Source organism: Lampris incognitus, chromosome 6 (assembly GCF_029633865.1).
Source record: "Lampris incognitus isolate fLamInc1 chromosome 6, fLamInc1.hap2, whole genome shotgun sequence".
Taxonomy (NCBI): domain Eukaryota; kingdom Metazoa; phylum Chordata; class Actinopteri; order Lampriformes; family Lampridae; genus Lampris; species Lampris incognitus.
This window is the reverse complement of record NC_079216.1, coordinates 52,406,745-52,427,640: the sequence shown is the minus strand read 5'-3', so window position 1 is coordinate 52,427,640 and position 20,896 is coordinate 52,406,745. Positions and strand designations below refer to the sequence as shown.

The following is a 20,896-nucleotide window of genomic DNA, read 5'->3' as shown; positions in this document are numbered from 1 at the left end:
CTGTTAAAGTGAACACCAAGAGCCACCTGACGGTTGCCGGCTGGTCTCCTGCTTCTATGCCGCCCCTCACTGTGGAGAAATTTCTTTTTCCCCGGCTCTACCCTGGTAAGCTACGCGAACCGGAGAGCAAGGAGGCGGCGATGAAGATCAAACAGTGAGAGCCAGGGGGATGACGACACCGATGCCTCACGCCTGGACGAGGCTTGGAGGGCTTCTCAGATCATCGGCACGTTCCTCCGTGATGCCGCGGTGAACCTGGGTGCGGCTCTGTCCTCCTCAGTCCTGCTGAGGCGCGAGTTCTGGACGAAGGACTGTCGCTTGGAGGACGGGGTCGTTAAGATGATCCGCAAGCTCCCCATCAACACGGACGGCCTTTTCGGTGTGGGTGAGCCAGCACTGGAAAAGATCCGTCACGACCTGGCCAACGCGGAGCTGCTGGCTAAGACCTTCAAAGAGAAGGGTCCCGCGCAGCCTCCGACACGCGCTCAAGGCTCTCCGAAGCCCCAGCCGCAGGGGGGGCGAGGTCGAGCCTCGAAGCGCCGCAAGAACTACGACAAGAGCCAGTCGGCTGGCCCTGCGCCAGCCCCTGGGGCTCACAGTCAGTCCCACCACGCTGGCGGAGGCGGCGCGGGTGGTCCTCAGCCTGACGTGAAGCGGAAGTACGAGCACCAGACCAGGGGTGCCAGCTCGGGAGATCCGCGCCGCCGCTGACGGTGCGCGACAGACCCCCACACCCCCTGTTCGAACATTGCAGGTATTGATGTTATGGCCACTGGTGGCAAGGTTTTACCATGCAATGAGGGGAACATGTTGATGAATAAAGATTTCAGTTCTGCATTTTATCCTTCGTGTTCCTCGTCTGTAGATTATTCTACGGTGGGTGGTCTGTCATATAATGTTGGTGATGTCGATGCTACTTTTATTCCACACGCACATGGTGTAGTGAGTAATGTTGTGTCACATGCCACCGGACTCTGCAAGCAAGTCAGAAGAAACGAAGATGTTCCAGATATGGCAACGGGTTCACTAGCTTCACAGGGTGTAGGCTATGTGAATTATACCAGTGAGATCAGTTCTGTTTCAAACCGTACACAAGGTTATGGGTTGTTGAACTCTGTATCTATGCCTGTCTCGGATAATCATGAGCTGTCAGATGGGAATGAAATTAGTTTATCCCATCGGACAGGCGTCCAGAGTTACGCGCTGGGTTTTCCCGTGCGTAAAGCAGGGTTACCGGAGCGCATGACTCGCTGTCTGTGGCCAGTCGGAGAGGGTGCTGGGCGCGCGCATGCTGATGCTGATTTTTCCGCGCTCCCACCTTCTGTTGGGCAAAATCCTGCACATATTCGCTCCCCATATGGGACGCGGTCCGCCGTGGGAGCCTCTCAACACTTCCGTGGAGAGCTCGGAGGTTGGACCGGAATGGCAGGGATACAGCCTATTTCTCGACAGCCAGACACAACGCGTCACGCGCCCTCTGTCTTCCCATTACGCACGCTGGCAGGCGCTGCCGGGTGTACCAGAGTGGATCCTCCGGACGGTCAGGCATCGGCACAAGATTCGGTTCGAGCAGGGTCCTCCCCCTTACACGGGCATACGTCAGACGCTGACCCATTCACCTGCCGAAGCAGAGGTGTTGCGGCAGGAAATATTGGAGATGCTGTCCAAAGACGCGATACAAGTGGTGGAGAGAGGCACAGAGGAAATAGGAGTTTGTTCGAGATATTTCCTCGTGCCCGAGAAATCGGGGGGCATGCGGCCGATTCTAGATCTGAAATGGTTCAATACTTGGGTGCGCAAAGAATCATTCCACATGCTGACGGTCCCCCAGCTCCTAGCCATGATATCGAGCGGAGCCTGGTTCACATCTGGACCTCAAGGACGCATATTTCCATGTCCCGATAGTGGGTCACCACTGGAAATATCTCAGGTTCGCGTTTCAGGGAACGTGTTACGAGTACAAAGTCCTCCCGTTCGGCTACAGTTTGGCCCCACGGGTCTTTTCGATGTGCGTCAAGGCGGCTCTCACTCCGCTATTCGCCCAGGGTTACGTTATAGCCTACTACTTGGACGATCTGCTTCTGATAGCCCCAGATCACCGGCTGGCTATGGAACGCACGAGTCACCTGGTCTCGCACCTGTCAGACCTGGGTCTCACGGTAAACTGGAAGAAGAGCGCTCCCTGGCCGTCACGCGAAACCACCTATCTGGGATTAGCGTTGGACTCAGGGAGGATGCTGGCTTCCGTCTCGGAGGAGCGGTGGCAGGGGTTAGAGGACCTTCTTGCAAGTTTTGCCCCGGGCCGGTCGGTGACAGTAGGTCAACTGCGTCGGCTCCTGGGCATCATGTCCTCTGCTCACCAGGTGGTGCCTCTGGGTCTGCTTTTTATGAGGAGACTCCAGTGTTGGCTTATTCGAGAGGGCCGGTTCCGCCGGCTGCGCCAACGGCACAGGTTAGTGGTCCCGGAGGGGGTGAGCTTGGACCTGGATCACTGGGCAGAGGCCTGCAGATCCAGGGTTGGGGTTCCCCTCGGACCCAGATCGGAGGAGGTGATTCTATTCACAGACGCATCCCTGGGAGGTTGGGGTGCGATCTGTGGCCACGGCACAATCAGAGGAGTATGGCCCGTGAGTCACAATGCGCACATCAACACGCTGGAGCTGGAGGCAGTGCTGTTGGCGGTGCGTCATTTCGCTCCTCTCCTACGACATCGACACATTCTGGTCAGGTCGGACAGTACCACTACGGTGGCGTATATCAACAGGCAGGGCGGGACGCGGTCGGCTGCGTGCCGTGTGTTAGCCTACGACCTGTGGAGTTGGGTGCATCAGAACGCGCAGTCCATTCGGGCAGTTCATGTGCCTGGCAGCCAGAACGAGGCAGCGGACATCATGTCACGCGGCGGGTCCAGCTGGGACAACTGGTCCCTCAATCCTCTTATCGTGGAGATGATCTGGGCGAGGTTCGGAGTGGCGCAGGTGGACTTGTTTGCGTCCAAGAGGAACGCCAACGCCCGAGCGACAACCCGCCTATGGGAGTGAATGCGCTGGGCATCGAGCCGTGGCCACGCGAGCTGCTCTATGCTTTTCCCCCTCTGGGTCTGATACCGGCGGTGGTGGAACGGATCAGATGCACGGGCGCGTCGGTGATCCTGGTAGCTCCCAACAACCCAGGCGCGCCGTGGTTTCCGAACATGGTTTCCATGGTGCGCGCGCAACAGTTCCTCCTCCCGATGTGGCTGGACGCTCTGACACAGGCAGACGGGATTATCCAACAGGAGCCCCCTCTAGCGGGGTTCCAACTGGCGGCCTGGCTTCTGAGAGGGCCAGGCTGAGAGAGGAGGGCTTTGATGGGGCCACGGTGGCCACTATACAAGCCGCGCGCTCCGAGCACATCGGCGCAATGCGACTCCAAGTGGAGAGTTTTTGCTAGGTGGTGCGTGGGAGAGGGCGTGGAACCTCTGTCTGCATCCTTGGCCCACGTTGCGGGGTTCTTGGAATACAAGAGATCAACTGACAATTTAGCCTACGAATCGATCAAGGGGTACTTGGCAGCGATCTCAGCCTTTATGCCTAGGCTGGGTGGCGACACTGTCTTCTCTCACCCCCGTATGGTGACGTTCCTCAAGGGGGTGAGGAACAGGCAGGGTGTTCGGAACGACCGCACGGCCACTTGGGATTTATCCCTGGTTCTGTCGGCGTTGTGTTCTGCGCCATTCGAGCCTTTGGAATCGGCTGACGTTAAGTGGCTGTCGGCCAAGGTGGCGCTCCTGCTGGCCCTGGTGTATTTGGGTAGGGTCAGCGAACTGTGCGCACTCTCCACGGAGGGCATCGACTTTGCCGCGGACAGTTAAAAGGTGATAGTCTACCCGAATCCGTCGTTTCGTCCGAAACATGTCACCGCGCGTTACCAGCGGGTGCCATTGGTGTTGTCGGCCTTTTATCCCTCTCCCTCTTCGGAGGAGGAGAGGAGGCTCCATCTCCTCTGCCCGGTTCGTGCGCTACGGGTTTACCTGGAGCGCACTGGTCCTTTCAGCAAGACTAAACAGGTCCTTGTCTGCTATGGGGCGACGGGCAGGAAAGGATAGGCGCTGTCTAGCCAGAGGCTTTCTCATTGGATTTGCTCCGGGATCTCCCAAGCCTATGTGGGGGCTGGTAGAGGAGTACCCAGGTTTAAAGCGCACTCCACGAGGGGCACAGCCGCTTCGGTGGCTCTCTGCTGGTGTGGCGATGGAGTCTATTATGTCAACGGCAATAACGGTATATCTCAGCTAGCCTGGATTTATTAAAATAGATTCTATATCTACTATTACTACTTTCGGCTACTCCTGTTAGGGGTTGCCACAGCGGATCATCCATTTCCATTTCTGCCTGTCCTCTGTGTCTTCCTCTGTCACACCAGCCACATGTATGTCCTCTCTCACCACATCCATAAACTTCCTCTTTAGCCTTCCTCTTTTCCTCTTCCCTGGCAGCTCCTTACTCAGCATCCTTCTCCCAATATACCCAGCATCTCTCCTCCACACATGTCCAAGCCATCTCAATCTTTCCTCTCTTGCTTTGTCTCCAAACCCTAACCCTAACCCTAATATACTTGTTCTTAATCCTGTCCTTCTTCGTCGCTCCCAATGAGAATCTTAAAATCTAATAATTCTATGTAAAAACTTAAATTGAATGAGTATCAGGTTGGCACAAGACGAGAAGTTGACCCATTTTAACGCTCCCTTCCAATAGTCATCTGTTAGCTCAATATGTAGTTCCTTCTCCCAGTGTGCTTCGATTTTCTGAGTTGAATAATTTTCTAACCTTAAGAGGCTCTCATATAAGAATACTATCAGCCCTTTTTGAGCAGAGAAGTTAGAAATTAACATATTTTCCCAAGCGAGTTGGGGTAGAAGAGAAGGAAATAAGGGCAATTGTTTTTGTGTAAAATTACATACTTGAAATAACCAAAACATACTGGAGTGAGGTAAATCATATTTTTGATGTAGATCATCAAATGTGTCACAGTGAAAAATAACCTTAAAACATTGTAGACCTACATCTTTCCAATTCGAATAAGTACAGTCAAGGGTTGAGGGAGGGAATAGATGATTGTTGCTGATAGGCTTTAATCCAGATGATGTTTTAAATTTGTAGTGACTTCGAAATTGGATCCGTATTTTTAAAGTAGAAAGCACTATAGGGTTCGAGGTGCAACTAGATGGTTTTATAAGAAGTGATGAAAACACTAATGCTGGAAGTGAATATGAGTGACATCCTTGAACCACTAACAAGCACCAACTAGATTCTCGCACATGGAGCCAAAATAATATTTTTGTATATTCACTGCCCAGTAGTTATGGATAAAACTGGGATGAGCTAAGCCAGCGTTTCTCAAACCTCTCCTGGAGGACCACTTGTCCTGCATGTTTTATATCTCTCCCTGCTCCAAACACAGCTGATTTAAATGATCAGTTTTGTTACTAGGCAGCTTTGGGAGCTCTTAACGAGTTGATCATTTGAATCAGCTGTGTTGGAGCAGGGAGAGATCTAAAACATGCAGGATAAGTGGTCCTCCAAGAGAGGTTTGAGAAACGCTGAGCTAAGCTACCCATCTCTTTGTTTCATTTAAGAAGAGTACAACTGATTCTAGGGTGTTTGCCTCCCAGAAAAAAAGGCTGATTGCTTGATTAATTGAGCAACAAAAAAAAAAAAAGCTTTAGGGAAGAATATAGAGACATGGGAAGACATGTAAATCCTGTGGGAGAAATGTTCCTTTTTACTGATTGTATTCTACCAGTTCATGATTGTGGCAGGCTACATTCCAGCTATTGAAATCAAGTGTCATTTGATTTAGCAGTGGGGTAAGATTTCTGTGTAAAGAAGGGAGAGGGAGCAAGTAATTTGATTGCCAAGATATTCAAAACCTGAATAGGAAATTGAATAGGAAATGGAATTAAAGCTTGTTGAATTTGTAGGGCTTTGTCACTGGTTGGAAACCATTCACCCTTATTAAAGGAAAGGCAAATTTATTTGCATAGCACATTTTAGCATCAAGGCTATCCAAAGTGCTTTACATAAAACATAAAGTGCATCAAGAAAAGAAACATAAGGCAATAAAAAGACAGCTAAAAAGAAAAAGAAAGAGTAAAAGTTACAGTGCAGTGTAAGATGATAATCAAAAGCTTCAAATTTTATTTAATCATAGGCAGTGGCAAACAGGAAGGTCTTCAGTCTTGATTTAAAAGAACTAAGAATTGCAGCAGAAAGCTGCCTCTCCATGTTTAGTTTTGACTTCGGGGACAGAAAGCAGACCTGTCCCAGACGATCTGAGAGGGGTCTGGATGGTTCATAGTGTAGCAGAAGAGCAGAAATGTAAGTTGAACCTAAACCATTCAGTGCTTTATAAACCAAGAGCAGAGTTTAAAAATAATTTTTTGATGGACAGGAAGCTAGTGTAACAACCTCAGAACTGGAGTGATGTGATCCCCTTTTTTGGTCTTAGTAAGGACTCAAGCAGCACTGTTCTGAATCAGCTGCAGCTATTTGATTGATTTTTTTACATTTTTTTTAGAAAGACCTGTAAAGACACCGTTACAGTAGTTGAAGTGATTGAAGATAAATGCATGGAAACTTTTTTTTCAAATCCTGCTGAGACATAAATCCTTTAATTCTTGATATATTCTTCGGGTGATAGTAGGCTGATTTTATAATTGTCTTAATGTGGCTGTAAATTCAGGTCTGAGTTCGTGACTACACCAAGATTTCTGGCTTGGTTTGTGATTTATAACATTACCAATTGTAGCTGAGCATTGACTTTTAATAGTTCTTCCTTGGCTCCAAAGAAAACTACTTCAGTTTTATCGTTGTTTAATAAAAGACAATTCTCAGATATCCAATCATTGATTTGTTCAATGTACTTAGTCAGTGCTTGTAGAAGTAGACCCAGAATGGAGCCTTAGGGAACGCCACAGATTTTTTTATACACTCAGATTTGCAATTACCTATAGACACAAAGTAGTCCCTGTCAAGTCAAGTCAAGTCAAGTCAAGTCAAGTCAATTTTATTTGTATAACCCAATATCACAAATTACAAATTTGCCTCAAGGGGCTTTGCAAATAAAAGAAAAACAACAAAGTGTACTAAACAGCAACAGATGCTTAATGTAAAACAGGTATTAGATGAATACAACATATTGCATATTAATGGTACAAAACAGCTAGAGCAATTACAAAAATAAAATAAAAATAAAAAGTCCTGTCCTTTAAGTAGGCTCTAACCCAGTTTAGTGCTGTGCCAGAGAGTCCCACCCAGTTTTCCAATTGGTCTAGTAATATGTTGAAGTCGACTGTGTCAGATGCAGCATTGAATTTCAATAATACCAGGACTGCCATTGTCTTTGTTAAGCGGATGTCATTAAATACCTTAACAAGAGCAGTCTCAGTGCTGTGGTGTGGTCGAAATCCTGACTGGAACACATCAAAACTGTTTTTTAGTGCCAAAAAGTTATTCAGCTGCTGGAAAACAGCTTTTTCAATTATTTTACTTAGAAACGTGAGGTTTGATATGGGCCTATAATGTTTCATTAGTGAAGTGTCTAGATTATTCTTTTTTAAGAGTGGCTTGATGACTGCAGTTTTCAGGGCCTGTAGGAAGAGACCTGAGAGAAGAGATGTGTTGACAATTTGTAGAAGATCTGAGGCCATGCAATTGGAAACATTTTTGGAAAAAGCCTGTTGGCAGAATATCAAGACAGCAGGAAGAGGATTTCAGATGTATAATATCCTCCAAGTTTCTATGGTTGATGGGATCAAATTGTGTCATGCTATTTGAATTGATTTTAGGTGGACACCGGGACAACACATACCCTGTACCTAGTACGGAGGCACTGACTGCCTGTATAATTTTCCGAATTTTGTCATTGAAGAAGGAAGCAAATTCATTGCAGGCCCTGGTAGACAAAAATTCAGAGGCTACCGCCACAGGAGGGATTGTTAGCCTGTCGACAGCAGCAAACAAAGCACATACACTCACTGGCCACTTTATTAGGTACACCTTGCTAGTACCGGGTTGGACCCCCTTTTGCCTTCAGAACTGCCTTAATCCTTCGTGGCATAGATTCAACAAGGTACTGGAAACATTCCTCAGAGAGTTTGGGCCATATTGACATGATAGCATCACGCAGTTGCAGCAGATTTGTCGGCTGCACATCCATGATGCGAATCTCCCGGTCCACCACATCCCAAAGGTGCTCTATTGGATTGAGATCTGGTGACTGTGGAGGACATTTGAGTACAGTGAACTCATTGTCATGTTCAAGAAACCAGTCTGAGATGATTCGAGCTTTATGACATGGCGCGTTATCCTGCTGGAAGTAGCCATCAGAAGATGGGAACACTGTGGTCATAAAGGGATGGACATGGTTAGCAACAATACTCAGGTAGGCTGTGGCGTTGACACGATGCTCAATTGGTACTAAGGGGCCCAAAGTGTGCCAAGAAAATATCCCCCACACCATTACACCACCACCACCAGCCTGAACCGTTGATACAAGGCAGGATGGATCCATGCTTTCATGTTGTTGACGCCAAATTCTGACCCTACCATCCGAATGTCGCAGCAGAAATCGAGACTCATCAGACCAGGCAACGTTTTTCCAATCTTCTATTGTCCAATTTTGGTGAGCCTGTGCGAAGTGTAGCCTCAGTTTCCTGTTCTTAGCTGACAGGAGTGGCACCCGGTGTGGTCTTCTGCTGCTGTAGCCCATCTGCCTCAAGGTTTGACGTGTTGTGCGTTCAGAGATGCTCTTCTGCATACCTCGGTTGTAATGAGTGGTTTTTGAGTTACTGTTGCTTTTCTATCAGCTCGAACCAGTCTGGCCATTCTCCCCTGACCTCTGGCATCAACAAGGCATTTTTGCCCACAGAACTGCCACTCACTGGATATTTTCTCTTTTTCGGACCATTCTCTGTAAACCCTAGAGATGGTTGTGCGTGAAAATCCCAGTAGATCAGCAGTTTCTGAAATACTCAGACCAGCCCGTCTGGCACCAACAACCATGCCACGTTCAAAGTCACTTAAATCACCTTTCTTCCCCATTCTGATGCTCGGTTTGAACTGCAGCAGATCGTCTTGACCATGTCTACATGCCTAAATGCATTGAGTTGCTGCCATGTGATTGGCTGATTAGAAATTTGCGTTAACGAGCAGTTGGACAGGTGTGCCTAATAAAGTGGCCGGTGAGTGTACATTATTATTGTTTTTGGCAAAGATGTCAGAGAAGTAGGACTGCCTTGCATTTCTCAGTTCCAAATTATAAATGTGCAGTCTCTCTTTATAGATGTGATAATGAACAGTAAGATTTGTTTTTCACCACCTGTGTTCCGCTTTACGACACTCTTCTATTCTGACCAGTGTGGCACATCTCCATGAAGATCTTTTCTTACCAGAGACCAGCTTCACCTTAGTGGGTGCTGTGGCATAGATAACATTTGTCATTTTAGAATTAAAATTATCTACAAGCTCAGCGACTGAGATCCGAGAGAGGGAGGGTGTGGAAGAGAAAGTCTGGATAAATATTTCACTGGTGCTTCCAGTGATGTGCCATTTTGTGATTACCTCTGTTTGAGCATATAAATAGAATTATTATTATTATTATTATTGTTATTATTATTATTATTATTATTTGTGTGCTAGGAGATAGTTCTCTCAAAGAAAACACTGGAATGATCGGAGAGAGCGACATCAGTCACCACAACCTTGGAAATGTTCAGACCCTTGGAGATAATTAAATCCAGAGTGTGCCACTTGTTGCGTGTGGGCTGTCTCACGCTGAGTCAGTCCACAGTTATCAAGAACACAACACAGTTCTTTAGTTCCTCTGTCCTGGGGGTTGTCAGCATGGATGTTTAAATCAGCAACAATAATTACACTGTCAAATTAAATACAGATTATAGACAGCAGTTCTGTTAAGTCATCAAAATAGTTTGCATTGTATTTAGGCGGCAGTTCTCTCTCCAGGTGTGTCACTGTTGATGAAGAGGTGAGCACACAACTTGCTAAAGCAAGTACTGCTTTTGGCAGACTCCAAAAGAATGTGTGGAACAGGAGAGGTATCACTCAGGAGACAAAAATTAAAGTGTATTGGGCCATAGTTCTCACCACACTGCTTTATGGCTGTGAAACGTGGACAGTTTACAAACGCCATGCAAAAACACTTAACCACTTTCTCACCACATGCCTAAGAAAACTTCTTGGCATAAAGTGGGATGACAAGATCCCTGGCACAGAGGTCCTCACTCGCTCAAGACTGCTGAGTATTTCCACTATCCTCATGCAATCACAGCTTCGTTGGGCGGGTCACGTAGTTCGCATGCCAGACCACCGGCTCCCAAAGAAATTGTTATATGGCGAACTCAAACAAGGCAAGCACTCCCAAGATGATAATAAAAAAAGCGCTTCAAAGACACCTTGAAGGTTTTGTTAAAGGCCTTCACCATCAACTATGACACATGAGAACAGAAAGCTCTGAACAGAGGAGAGTGGTGTGTAGCTGTCCGAAATGGTGCAAACACATGTGAGGCTACCAGGATTGCTGCAGCAGAGAGCCGCAGGCAAACCAGGAAAGACCATGCCAGCAACCCTCCAGCTACTGCCACTATCCCATGCCCACACTGCCAAAGAACATTCAGGGCGCAGATTGGACTAACCAGCCATCTTCACACCCACAGAAATCGACCCCTACAGGATGACTAGATGGTCCTCGTCACTGCAATGGATGAACAAACAGGTGGCCTATAGATATTTAGAAATATAACTCGGGAAGAGGAATTCATCCGAAGAGCCACATATTCAAAACAAGCAAAATTTCCATAAGATGTCTGTCTTCTTGCATTGGAATGAATCATTAAACAAAATGGCAACTTCACCTCCTTTCTTATGCTCTCTGGTTTCGCTCACAAAACTGAAGTTAGCAGGGGTTGAGTCAATAAGAACTGTTGTGCTGTTGTCTTGGTCTAACCAAGTTTCAGTTAAAAACAGCAAATTGAGATTTTGCTTGATGATAAAATGATTGATTAAAAATGCTTTTTCTTGCCAAAGACTTGATGTTTAGTAATGCTAGATTTAGTGTGTTAAGAGTATTATCTGCGCAATTTTTTTGCGACAGGCTGTGGCTGCCTGCATACAACTGGAGTCAGATTTGATAAAGTAGCTGTGCACTTTGAATACACTTTTGCTATAGTTAGTTTTCGTCAATCCATTTTATCTGCATTCTTAGCTTGTGTGAGATATCTCTGAGAGGCAGCGGCGGGGGGGGGGGTTGCTGGGAATGATCCATGGTGTTGTCCTGGGTAAAAAGGATTGCTCTACTTTTCCCAGATTTTCCTGACCCTTTCCAAATAACAGCAGTCAGGAGCTGGAGGCCAGCACCCCAAGTTGGCAGTTAGCATGTGGACCCCCACTCTGTTTAAATTAACCCCATCCATTCTGAAAGCTTCATTGCTCCCTGAACAGGTTGACGTTGTCAATGAAGTTAAATTTTTGAGCAGTGCACTGCATGCAGAGGAAAGCCAGGTATTTAATGCCAGCAAACAGCTGAAACATTCAATTTCTTTCCCTAAAGCGGGGATTAGACCTGACAACTATCTGAGCTGAGACTTGTTGTAGAATGTCTATTAGGTGTATGAAGTCCTTTTTTAACAGCTCTGAACCATGTGTCACTCCAGGACAAGTGTAATTTGTTCCAACATGCACAATAAATGTGTCCATGTCTGGATGGTTGGATAACACTTGTGACAGTGTTTGGAAAATGTCGCTAACCATAGCATTGGGTAGACATACAGTTTTCAAAACTTTGCTTTTGACATCTCTTATTATATCAGAATCATGTTTATCATGTTTATTGACCATGTAGGTTTGCACAAACATGGAATTTGACTCCAGTTTCGTGGCTGTCTCAGTGTACTTAACATAGAATAACAACACTACAACACAACAATCTTCAGATAAATACACAAGGATGGACTATATACTGATGAAATAAGAGGTGATAAGGTGAAATGGTGCAGATAATATATCAGAGATGCTGAAATAGATGTTAGCAAGTTACTTACATACATGCCTGAGGTATATGGACATGACAGAGTGTACCAGTATACATACAATGTACAGTACAGTATATACAAAATGGTTGGATTTATTGACAGTGTTAAGCGTTAATTTGAGTGACAGCCTGTGGAAAGAAGCTGTTTTTATATCTGGTTGTTTTGGAGTACAGTGCTCTGTAGCGCCTACCAGAGGAGAGGAGTTGGAACAGGTTGTGACCAGGCTGTGATGGGTCTGCAGTGATGTTGCCTGCCCGTTTCCTGAGTCTGGAGGTGTAAGTCCTGAATGGAGGGCAGGTTGGCACCAACGATTTTCTCTGCAGACCTAATTGTCCATTGTAGTCTGTCCCTGTCTTGTTTGGTGGCTGAACCAAACCATACAGTGATGAACATGTGGATTCTTGCAGTGTGGAACTGAATCAACAGTTCCTGAGGCAGGTTGAAGTTCTTGAGCTGGCAGAGAAAGTACATCCTCTGCTGGGCCTTTTCGATGATTGTGTCTATGTTGGATGCCCACCTTAGGTCCTGGGAGATAGTGGAACCTAGAAATCTGTAGGTTTTCACCATAGACACTGTGCTGTTGAGTATGGTGAGGGGGGGGTGGGCAATGTTGGGGGGCTGCTCCTGAAGTCCACTGTCATCTCCACTGTTTTCAGCATGTTCAGCTCCAGGTTGTTATGGCTGCACCAGAGGGCCAGCTGATCAACCTCCCGTCTATATGCAGACTCATTACCATCCTGGATAAGGTCAATGATGGTTGTGTTGTCCACTAACTTCAGGAGTTTAACAGACAGGTCATCTGAGATGCAGTCATTTGTGTAGAGGAAGAAGAATAGAGGGGTGAGCACACATCCCTGGGGAGGGCCAGTGCTGATTGTCTAGGTGCTGGATGTTATTTTCCCTAGCCTCACTAGTTGCCTCCTGTCTGTCAGGAAGTTTTTAATCCACTGGCAGCTGGAGGCTGGTACAGTGAGCTGGGTGAATTTGGAGTGGAGGATATCCCAGATATCTGGGATATCCTCCACTCCAGTGCTCAACACCAGGATATCCCAGATATCCTGGTGTTCAGCGCTGAGCTGAAGTCCACAAACAGGACCCTTTGCGTATGTCCCTGGGGAGTCAAGGTGTTGGAAGACGTAGTGCAGTCCCATATTGACTGCATCACCCACTGACCTGTTTGCTCGGTAGGCAAACTGCAGGGGGTCGAGCAGGTGGCCTGTGATTTCCTTCAGGTGGGCCAACACCAATTTCTTGAAGGAGTTATGACCACAGATGTGAGGGCAATGGGCCTGTAGTCATTTAATCCTGTGATACGGAGTTTCTTGGGGGCCAGGATGATAGTGGAGCTCTTGAAGCAGGAGGGGACTTCATATGGCTCCAGTAATCTGTTGAAGATCAGTGTCAAAATGAGGGCCAGCTGGTCAGCACAGACTTTCAGACAGGAAGGTGACATGCCATCCGGGCCCGGTGCCTTCCTGGACTTCTGTCTCTGGAGGAGCTGGCACTCGTCCTCAACACAGCTCCTGAATGTGGGTGGGGGTTCAGTGGGGAGGGGGGAGTGGCTGGCATGGAGTGAAGTTGGTTGTGTATTGTGGCCGGGGAGGGGGAGGGGTGTGAACGTTTGCTTTTCAAACCTGCAGTAAAACCCATTTAGGTCATCAGCCAGTTGATGGGTTCCCTGCAGTTTGGGGGGATGGTCTCCTGTAGTTGGTAATGTCTTTCAAACTGCTCCTGACTGATGAGGGGTCGTTGGCAGAAAACTTGTTTTCCAAATTTTCAGAGTAGCACATTTTTGCCACTCTGAACTCCTTTGTGAGTGTATTTCTGGCTTTGTTGTGCCAGATCCTACCTCCACTCCTGTAGGCTTCCTCTTTGGCCTGACGAAGCTGCCCGAGTTTAGCTAAGAACCAGGGCTTATTGTTGTTGTTAAAGGTACAGAAGGTTTTGGTGGGCAAACTTGTCCTCACAATATATGGTCATCTACCAGCAGCGTCTTTGGTTTGACGTCTTGTCTAGCTTGGTTAACTTCTTTTTCGATTGTCCGGTGCATGTTTTGCTGTGATGCTGTCTTTTTTGATGATGTGACATTAGCTTTTTAACTGTATCATGGGCTGTGGTTGCATGGGTCTTGGCATTAATGTGTGAGCTAGCAGTGGTAACACTAGCTGTGGCATTACCATTGTGCTCACTGACAGACAGCTTTTTAAGTTTAATTTGTACCCAGAAAATGACCCAAAATCAAGAAATGGTCTGTTGTGGGTAAATAGTTTCACATTATTACAATGGCATGGATGCAGCAAATGCATGTCATGCCAGATAGAGACAAATGAGGAAAATTAACAGTGAATTAGGAGTGTCGGGCTATGATTGTTTGCCTTCTTTTATTTTGTTCCAAAATACACAGCAAAAGTTGGAACTCATTCTTAAATCTGGTGATGTGGGAAAATGTAAATGTAATTCTCAACCCGAACCCTGCCAGGCTTGACCCAATCACGTTGGTTCAGGGTCAGATTATATAATTATTCCAGCGGGTTTGAGAAGGTCTGTGTTGTGGTGGATAAATGAACTTGAACCTGAAATTGAACTTGAAGGTGCAAGTGGGCGGGGGCTCTTCCACAGTTGTGGGTTGATGTGTGTCAGAAATTATAGAGGAGGTTAAAAAAAAAAACTAAACTCAGAGGAGGCTTTGGTTCTTCAATGTGGCCTGGGACATATGTGTGTTTACACTTCAAATGCGATGTGGACAAATACAGCCCAGACCACCTCCGAATGTGGCCTGAGCGATCGGATCTCAAGACACTTTGAGGATGCATTGGGTGCATTCACACCTGTACTTAGAGCTGTCCACTTATGATCAGATCACTCATGACTCATGGTAATGTCAGATGTAAACAGCCTCTATGTAATCTTTTCCCTTCACAGTGGATCAAGGTATTTGAGCAACCTATTCAGGTGTCAACAGAATATTAGCTATAATTAATTTTGACCAGCTCAGCATTTCTATTGTATTTAGCTCACCTAATGTTTGTCATAGAAGACTTGGGCATTCGTGGGAGTGTCAAAAAGATGAGTTGGTCCTTGGAAGTAGACTTGTAGGCAGGTGGGATAAAGCAGGCTGAAGCGGATGTTTTTCTTGTACAGGTCCGCTTTCAACTTGTTGAAAGCCGCACGTTTCTTCGCTAGGCTGGCACTGATATAAATCTTGTGCCCTCAGTAGAACAGCTGTTCCCTTGTCTTGCAAGTGATGCATTCCTTGTCTTTGAAGTTGTGAAAAAAGCACAATAAAAAGTCTTACCCTCTTGTTTTCGGATGTTGGTGGTTGCCCAAGCCTGTGAGCACGGTCGAGGAAGGGCAGCATGGGAAAAAATGTATTTTTCAAACACTTCCATGACATATTCTGATAAATTTCACCAGGTTGGCTCCTTCTACTTTTTTTTTCAGGAATTCCAATAATTCAATGGTTTGATCAACGAGACATATTTTCAAGGTAATCGGTCTTGGCTTTAAGCTGGATGTTTTCCACCTCGAGAGAAGCACATCTTGTTTCACAGTGCCATAAGTCTGTCACTGTGGTCTGATAGTATGTGTCTGACCTCGTTTAACATTCGGCCATGAGAGAGAGTAGTGTCTCGAATTTTGTCCAAAGATGCCGAGATGGGGGCGGCATGGTGGTGCAGTGGTTAGCACGATCGCCTCACAGCAAGAAGGTTCTGGGTTCGAGCCCCAGGGTAGTCCAACCTTGGGGGGGGGGGGTCATCCCGGGTCGTCCCGTCCCGTCTCGTGTCTGCGTGGGTTTCCTCCGGGTGCTCCGGTTTCCTCCCACAGTCCAAAGACATGTAGGTCAGGTGAATCGGCCATACCAAATTGCCCCTAGGTATGAATGTGTGTGTGTGTGTGTGTGTGTGTGTGTGTGTGTGTGTGTGTGTGTGTGTGTGTGTGTGTGTGTGTGTGTGTGTGTATGTCGGCGCTGTGATGGCCTGACAGCCTGTCCAGGGTGTCTCCCCACCTGCCGCCCACTGACTGCTGGGATAGGCTCCAGCATCCCCGCGACCCTGAGAGCGGTTCAGATAATGGATGGATGGATGGATGCCAAGATGGGCGAAAGTGTTTATTTCAAGTGCTTCTTTCAACAGAGAGGTCATCGATATAGTTGGTGCTTTCAGCAGAACAGCACCAAGTTTTTCTAGCACGGTGGATAGCTCGACGTTAGCTTCAGTATCAGACGCCATTACAGGACTCATGGCTTCTAGTTGGGTGAGCATAGACGCTTCACTTCTGTCTTGGTTTTCTATCTTTCCTTGTCATTTTGTGGGCCATAGCAGGTGATTTAGTGTTGTAGTCCAATGAAAAATCAAAACTTGGAGTAAAATTGACCAACAGAACTTGATGGCTTAAAGAAATAGAAGTTGTTTGTAGGCGCCTCCCTCACATGCGTTCCGCTCGTTACATGCTTAACCGGAAGTCCCCACGAAGGCGCGCTTTGCTTGCCGAATGAGTGTGATTCGGAGTCTGATAACAAATCAGGTGGGCAAGCTGAGTGTTGTTGGATTAAAACTCAACTACATTGCTGAATATATGTTGCAATGATTCCATTTCGATTTTTTTACTCAGACTTTTCATTGTGATCACATAGCGACAACCAACATTATTTCTATGATATGTACATTATCCAGATATGACACTGAAATCAAGTTTCTTACACACATACACACATACACACAGTGTGTGTGTGTGTGTGTGTGTGTGTGTGTGTGTGTGTTAGATACAGCATTTTCAGCGCTTACAATATACTCTACAATCATTTTTCATTTCAGAATTTGAGAGGACCCATTATCCGGACGTTTTTGCCAGAGAACGACTTGCTGCTAAAATAGACCTACCAGAAGCACGAATACAGGTACGCCTCTTCTCTCTCTGTCCATCATCCATTGGTCTCCCTCTCTCTGTGCTCATGTCCATTTTTTTGTTTTTTTTGCCAAGATAGATGTGACCAAGACACTAAGATAAGTATTTTAGCCCTTCAGTATATCACATATATGCCTTCAGTGCAACCAGAATTTCTTACTTTTTTCTGAATATAACATCACAAACTTTTGGCTGTAGCAAGAGTAATTAACGAAATTTTGATATTTAGTTATATTGCTTTGTTTAGGACCATGAAAGTTACCTTAGTTTTGCATGGAAAAATAATCGTTTTCTTTTTACTTGTCACATACAGGTCTGGTTTTCCAACAGACGAGCCAAGTGGAGGAGAGAGGAGAAGCTAAGAAACCAACGTCGCCAGGCATCCAACTCTTCAAATCATATTCCTATTAGCAGTAGTTTCAATACCAGTGTTTACCAACCTCTACCACAGCCTACTACACCAGGTAATGATAAACTTACCAGTACAAATATGGCTACCTCTTAAAACAATCAAAATATAAAAATAAATAAGCAGCAGATCTAATATCAGTAACCAACCATTACTACATCCTCACAACACCAACTAATACTGAATTGATGGGTGTCTGGGTAGCATAGCGGTCTATTCTGTTGCCTACCAACACGGGGATCTCTGGTTCGAATTCCCGTGTTACCTCTGGCTTGATCAGGCATCCCTACAGACACAATTGGCCGTATCCGCGGGTGGGAAGCCAGATGTGGGTATGTGTCTTGGTCACTGCACTAGCGCCTCCTCTGGTCAGTCGGGGTGCCTGTTCAGGGGGGAGGGGGAACTAAGGGGAATAACGTGATCCTCCCACGCGCTATGTCCCCCTGGTGAAACTCCTCACTGTCAGGTGAAAAGAAGTGGCTGGCGACTCCACATGTATTGGAGGAGACATGTGGTAGTCTGCAGCCCTCTCAGGATCGGCAGAGGGGGTGGAGTAGAGACCGGGACTACTCAGAGAGCAGGGTGATTGGCCAAGTACAATTGGGGTGAAAAGGGCGAAAAAATACACAAAAAGAAAAAAAATACTGAATTCATTTGCAGTGATAATAGCTTGTTAAGTAATTCTGTTTAGGATACAAGACAGTTTCAGCGCTATAAACCTTCATATCTCCTTTCTCCAGTTTCCTTCACGTCAGGGTCTATGTTGGGGAGATCAGATTCAACACTGTCAAATAGCTACACCCTACAGGCCATGCCAAGCTTCAGCATGGCAACCAGCCTGCCTATGCAAGTAAGATATGACCCACATAGATGACATGTCTGTGTCTCTAGTCACTGAGATACTGTATGTTGGTGCTCTAAGTAGTGAGCTGAGCAGGAATAGAGCTCCTAACCCTTAGCGGTGTGTGTGATGCTCTACTAATTGAGCTCAAAAAGTTTGTCTTGCATGAAAAACTGTGAATATTTTTCTTTCTATCACAAACCTCACAATTTGACTGTCTCTGCCATAACCCTCCCTGTGCAAATAACATACCCATACCCCTTTACAGCAAGCACTAACCCTATACCATGCTAACAAAAACTGCTTCCCAACCGGCTTTACTTAACTTTACTCTTTATGACACTTGACCATCAAGCCTATAAGTCCCGACTTCACCATCCATCCAGGCGTAATAAACATTTATTTCATTCTATTTTTTGTAAGAGAATATTTAACAGGGGCGGCACGGTGACGCAGTGGTTAGTGAGGTCACCTCACGGCAAGAAGGTCCTGGATTCGAAACCCAGGGTTGTCCAACCTTGGGGGTCATCCTGGGTCATCCTCTGTGTGGGGTTTTACATGTTCTCCCCATGTCTGCATGGGTTTCCTCCCACAGTCCAAAGACATGTAGGTCAGGTGAATCGGCCATACTAAAATTGTCTCTAGGTGTGAATGTGTTGGCCCTGTGATGGCCTGGCAGCCTGTCCAGGGTGTCTCCCCACCTGCCACCCAATGACTGCTGGGATAGGCTCCAGCATCTCACGACCTCAATCGGGATAAGTGGCTTGGATAATGGATGGATGGATGGAATATTTAACAAAATAATGTATTAACTGATTAATAATAAATGTTCATTGATTGTGAATTCAAAAACAATCATCTCTACAGGTACAAAATCAAACCTCTTATTCCTGCATGCTACCAACAAGCCCCACAGTGAATGGAAGGAGCTATGAAACATACACCCCCCCTCACATGCAGCCCCACATCAACAGCCAATCGATTACCTCCTCCTCAGCATCAACAGGTGAGGACTTCTTACCTGGATTACTCTGCATTAAAATTAGGCATGTTTCAGCCTCCTAGTTTTACCACAGTGGCCCACAAAGTAAAAAAAAAAATACAAGTGGTGATCAAATTGTGAGGAATGATTAACCTCTAATTACTCCACAAAAGAGAAAAATGTATGTTTTTACAGGCTTTATGTTTGTGCATTGACACGTTGGCTGTAACGTTCTCAGCAATAATGCCCTTTTCCGATTCCTTAAAGCTGTTGTAGGTAACTTTGGACAGGTGAGCAATTTCGACACAACACCCCCCAAAATATCCGCTATCCCCCCCCCCATCCTGTTTCCTCCTTCCCTCCCATACCAGCTCCAGGTTCATGCTCATTCAGGACTTTGCCTGTCCAAACTGGCCAAATTTGTATTGTGGCTGATTATCTATGCATGTAACAAACACTTTCTCTCAAAGAATCTCTTAGATAGAGTGACATGGTTGCTGTGAAGCACTATTTAAGTTATCGGTGAAGTATTTATAAAGATTGCTATTTCTAAAGCCCCAGTGGCACTTTGTGCAATGGCGTCTGTCCAAGATCCATGTTAATACCATGTATAACAGTTGATAATCTATGCATGTAAAGTTGGGGGGGTTTTTTCCGCGAATCTTTTAGTTTTAGTACAACATTGCGAAGCACTGTTTTACTTATCAGTAGGGTGTTTTGCTATACTTTTATTAATCCCCTTGAGGAAATGAATCTTCTGAATTTAACCCATCCTAGCCGTAGCTAGGACCAGTAGGCAGCTGCAGTTCTTCTTTCCATATTGCCTTGGTCAGGGGCACAGCCAGGCGTATTAACCCTAACATACATGTCTTTGGTGATGATTTATAATAAGTGCCGGGCTCTCCTGCATGTGCACATGATATGACTGACATTGAATTAGGGATGCTCCATTATTGGTTGTTTCATTTGGACCTAACTGATTTTTGTACATCAGAATATAGCCCCAGCTGCAACCAGAGACTGGATTTTTTTTTCACTGTCCATTTACTTGATGGACACCTGTGGATATATAATGGGGAAAAAAATTATATAATAAAAAAAAATGTGTAAAAAGAAAGTGACCTATAGCAGCTTTAAATGCAGCCAAACCATATGTGTAAAAACCAGATGAATTACTGTGTTCTTTTAAATGTTGAATGTTATTGGTCCCTATTTGGTGTTGTGTCATTCCAATCTCTACTCTTTGTTTCTATTTTAATTATTTATTTGTGTCATTGTGCCAGGTCTGATTTCCCCTGGTGTTTCAGTTCCGGTCCAAGTTCCAGGAAGTGAGGCGGACATGTCACAGTACTGGCCACGCCTACAGTGATGCCAGCTCTGCTAAGCTCTGGCAGTGACCTCCACTGCTGTCTGCAGTAATTGTTATTACTATTTGCAACAACAGCAGTGTGTGAATCATTAACCTTTGAACAATTGCCAACTCAACTCCTTGAATGTCCAAAAAAATCTTGAGTATCAAAAAGGAGACTTTTAACATAATTTAACACAGACCGACTGCACAGGAGTAAGAGGATAATCAAGAACAGAGAAAAATCAAGGATTTGGGGCACTTGCCCTGCTACCCAAAGCCTGAATATCTTGTTATTAGTTGTAAAATAGACTTTCAAGCCAAAT

General features: G+C 45.9%; 1 protein-coding gene across 1 annotated transcript in view; it reads left to right on the top strand.

The window, feature by feature from the left end:
* Positions 1-20,591, top strand: part of LOC130114574 (paired box protein Pax-6-like) — a 50,088-nt gene extending 29,497 nt beyond the window's left edge. The window contains exons 7-11 of the mRNA XM_056282436.1: positions 16,900-16,982; positions 17,304-17,454; positions 18,140-18,249; positions 19,108-19,246; positions 20,506-20,591. Of these exons, the coding sequence (XP_056138411.1) occupies positions 16,900-16,982; positions 17,304-17,454; positions 18,140-18,249; positions 19,108-19,246; positions 20,506-20,591 (569 nt within the window). The remainder of the gene's footprint in view (positions 1-16,899; positions 16,983-17,303; positions 17,455-18,139; positions 18,250-19,107; positions 19,247-20,505) is intronic.
* The last annotated feature ends 305 nt before the right edge of the window (positions 20,592-20,896 follow it).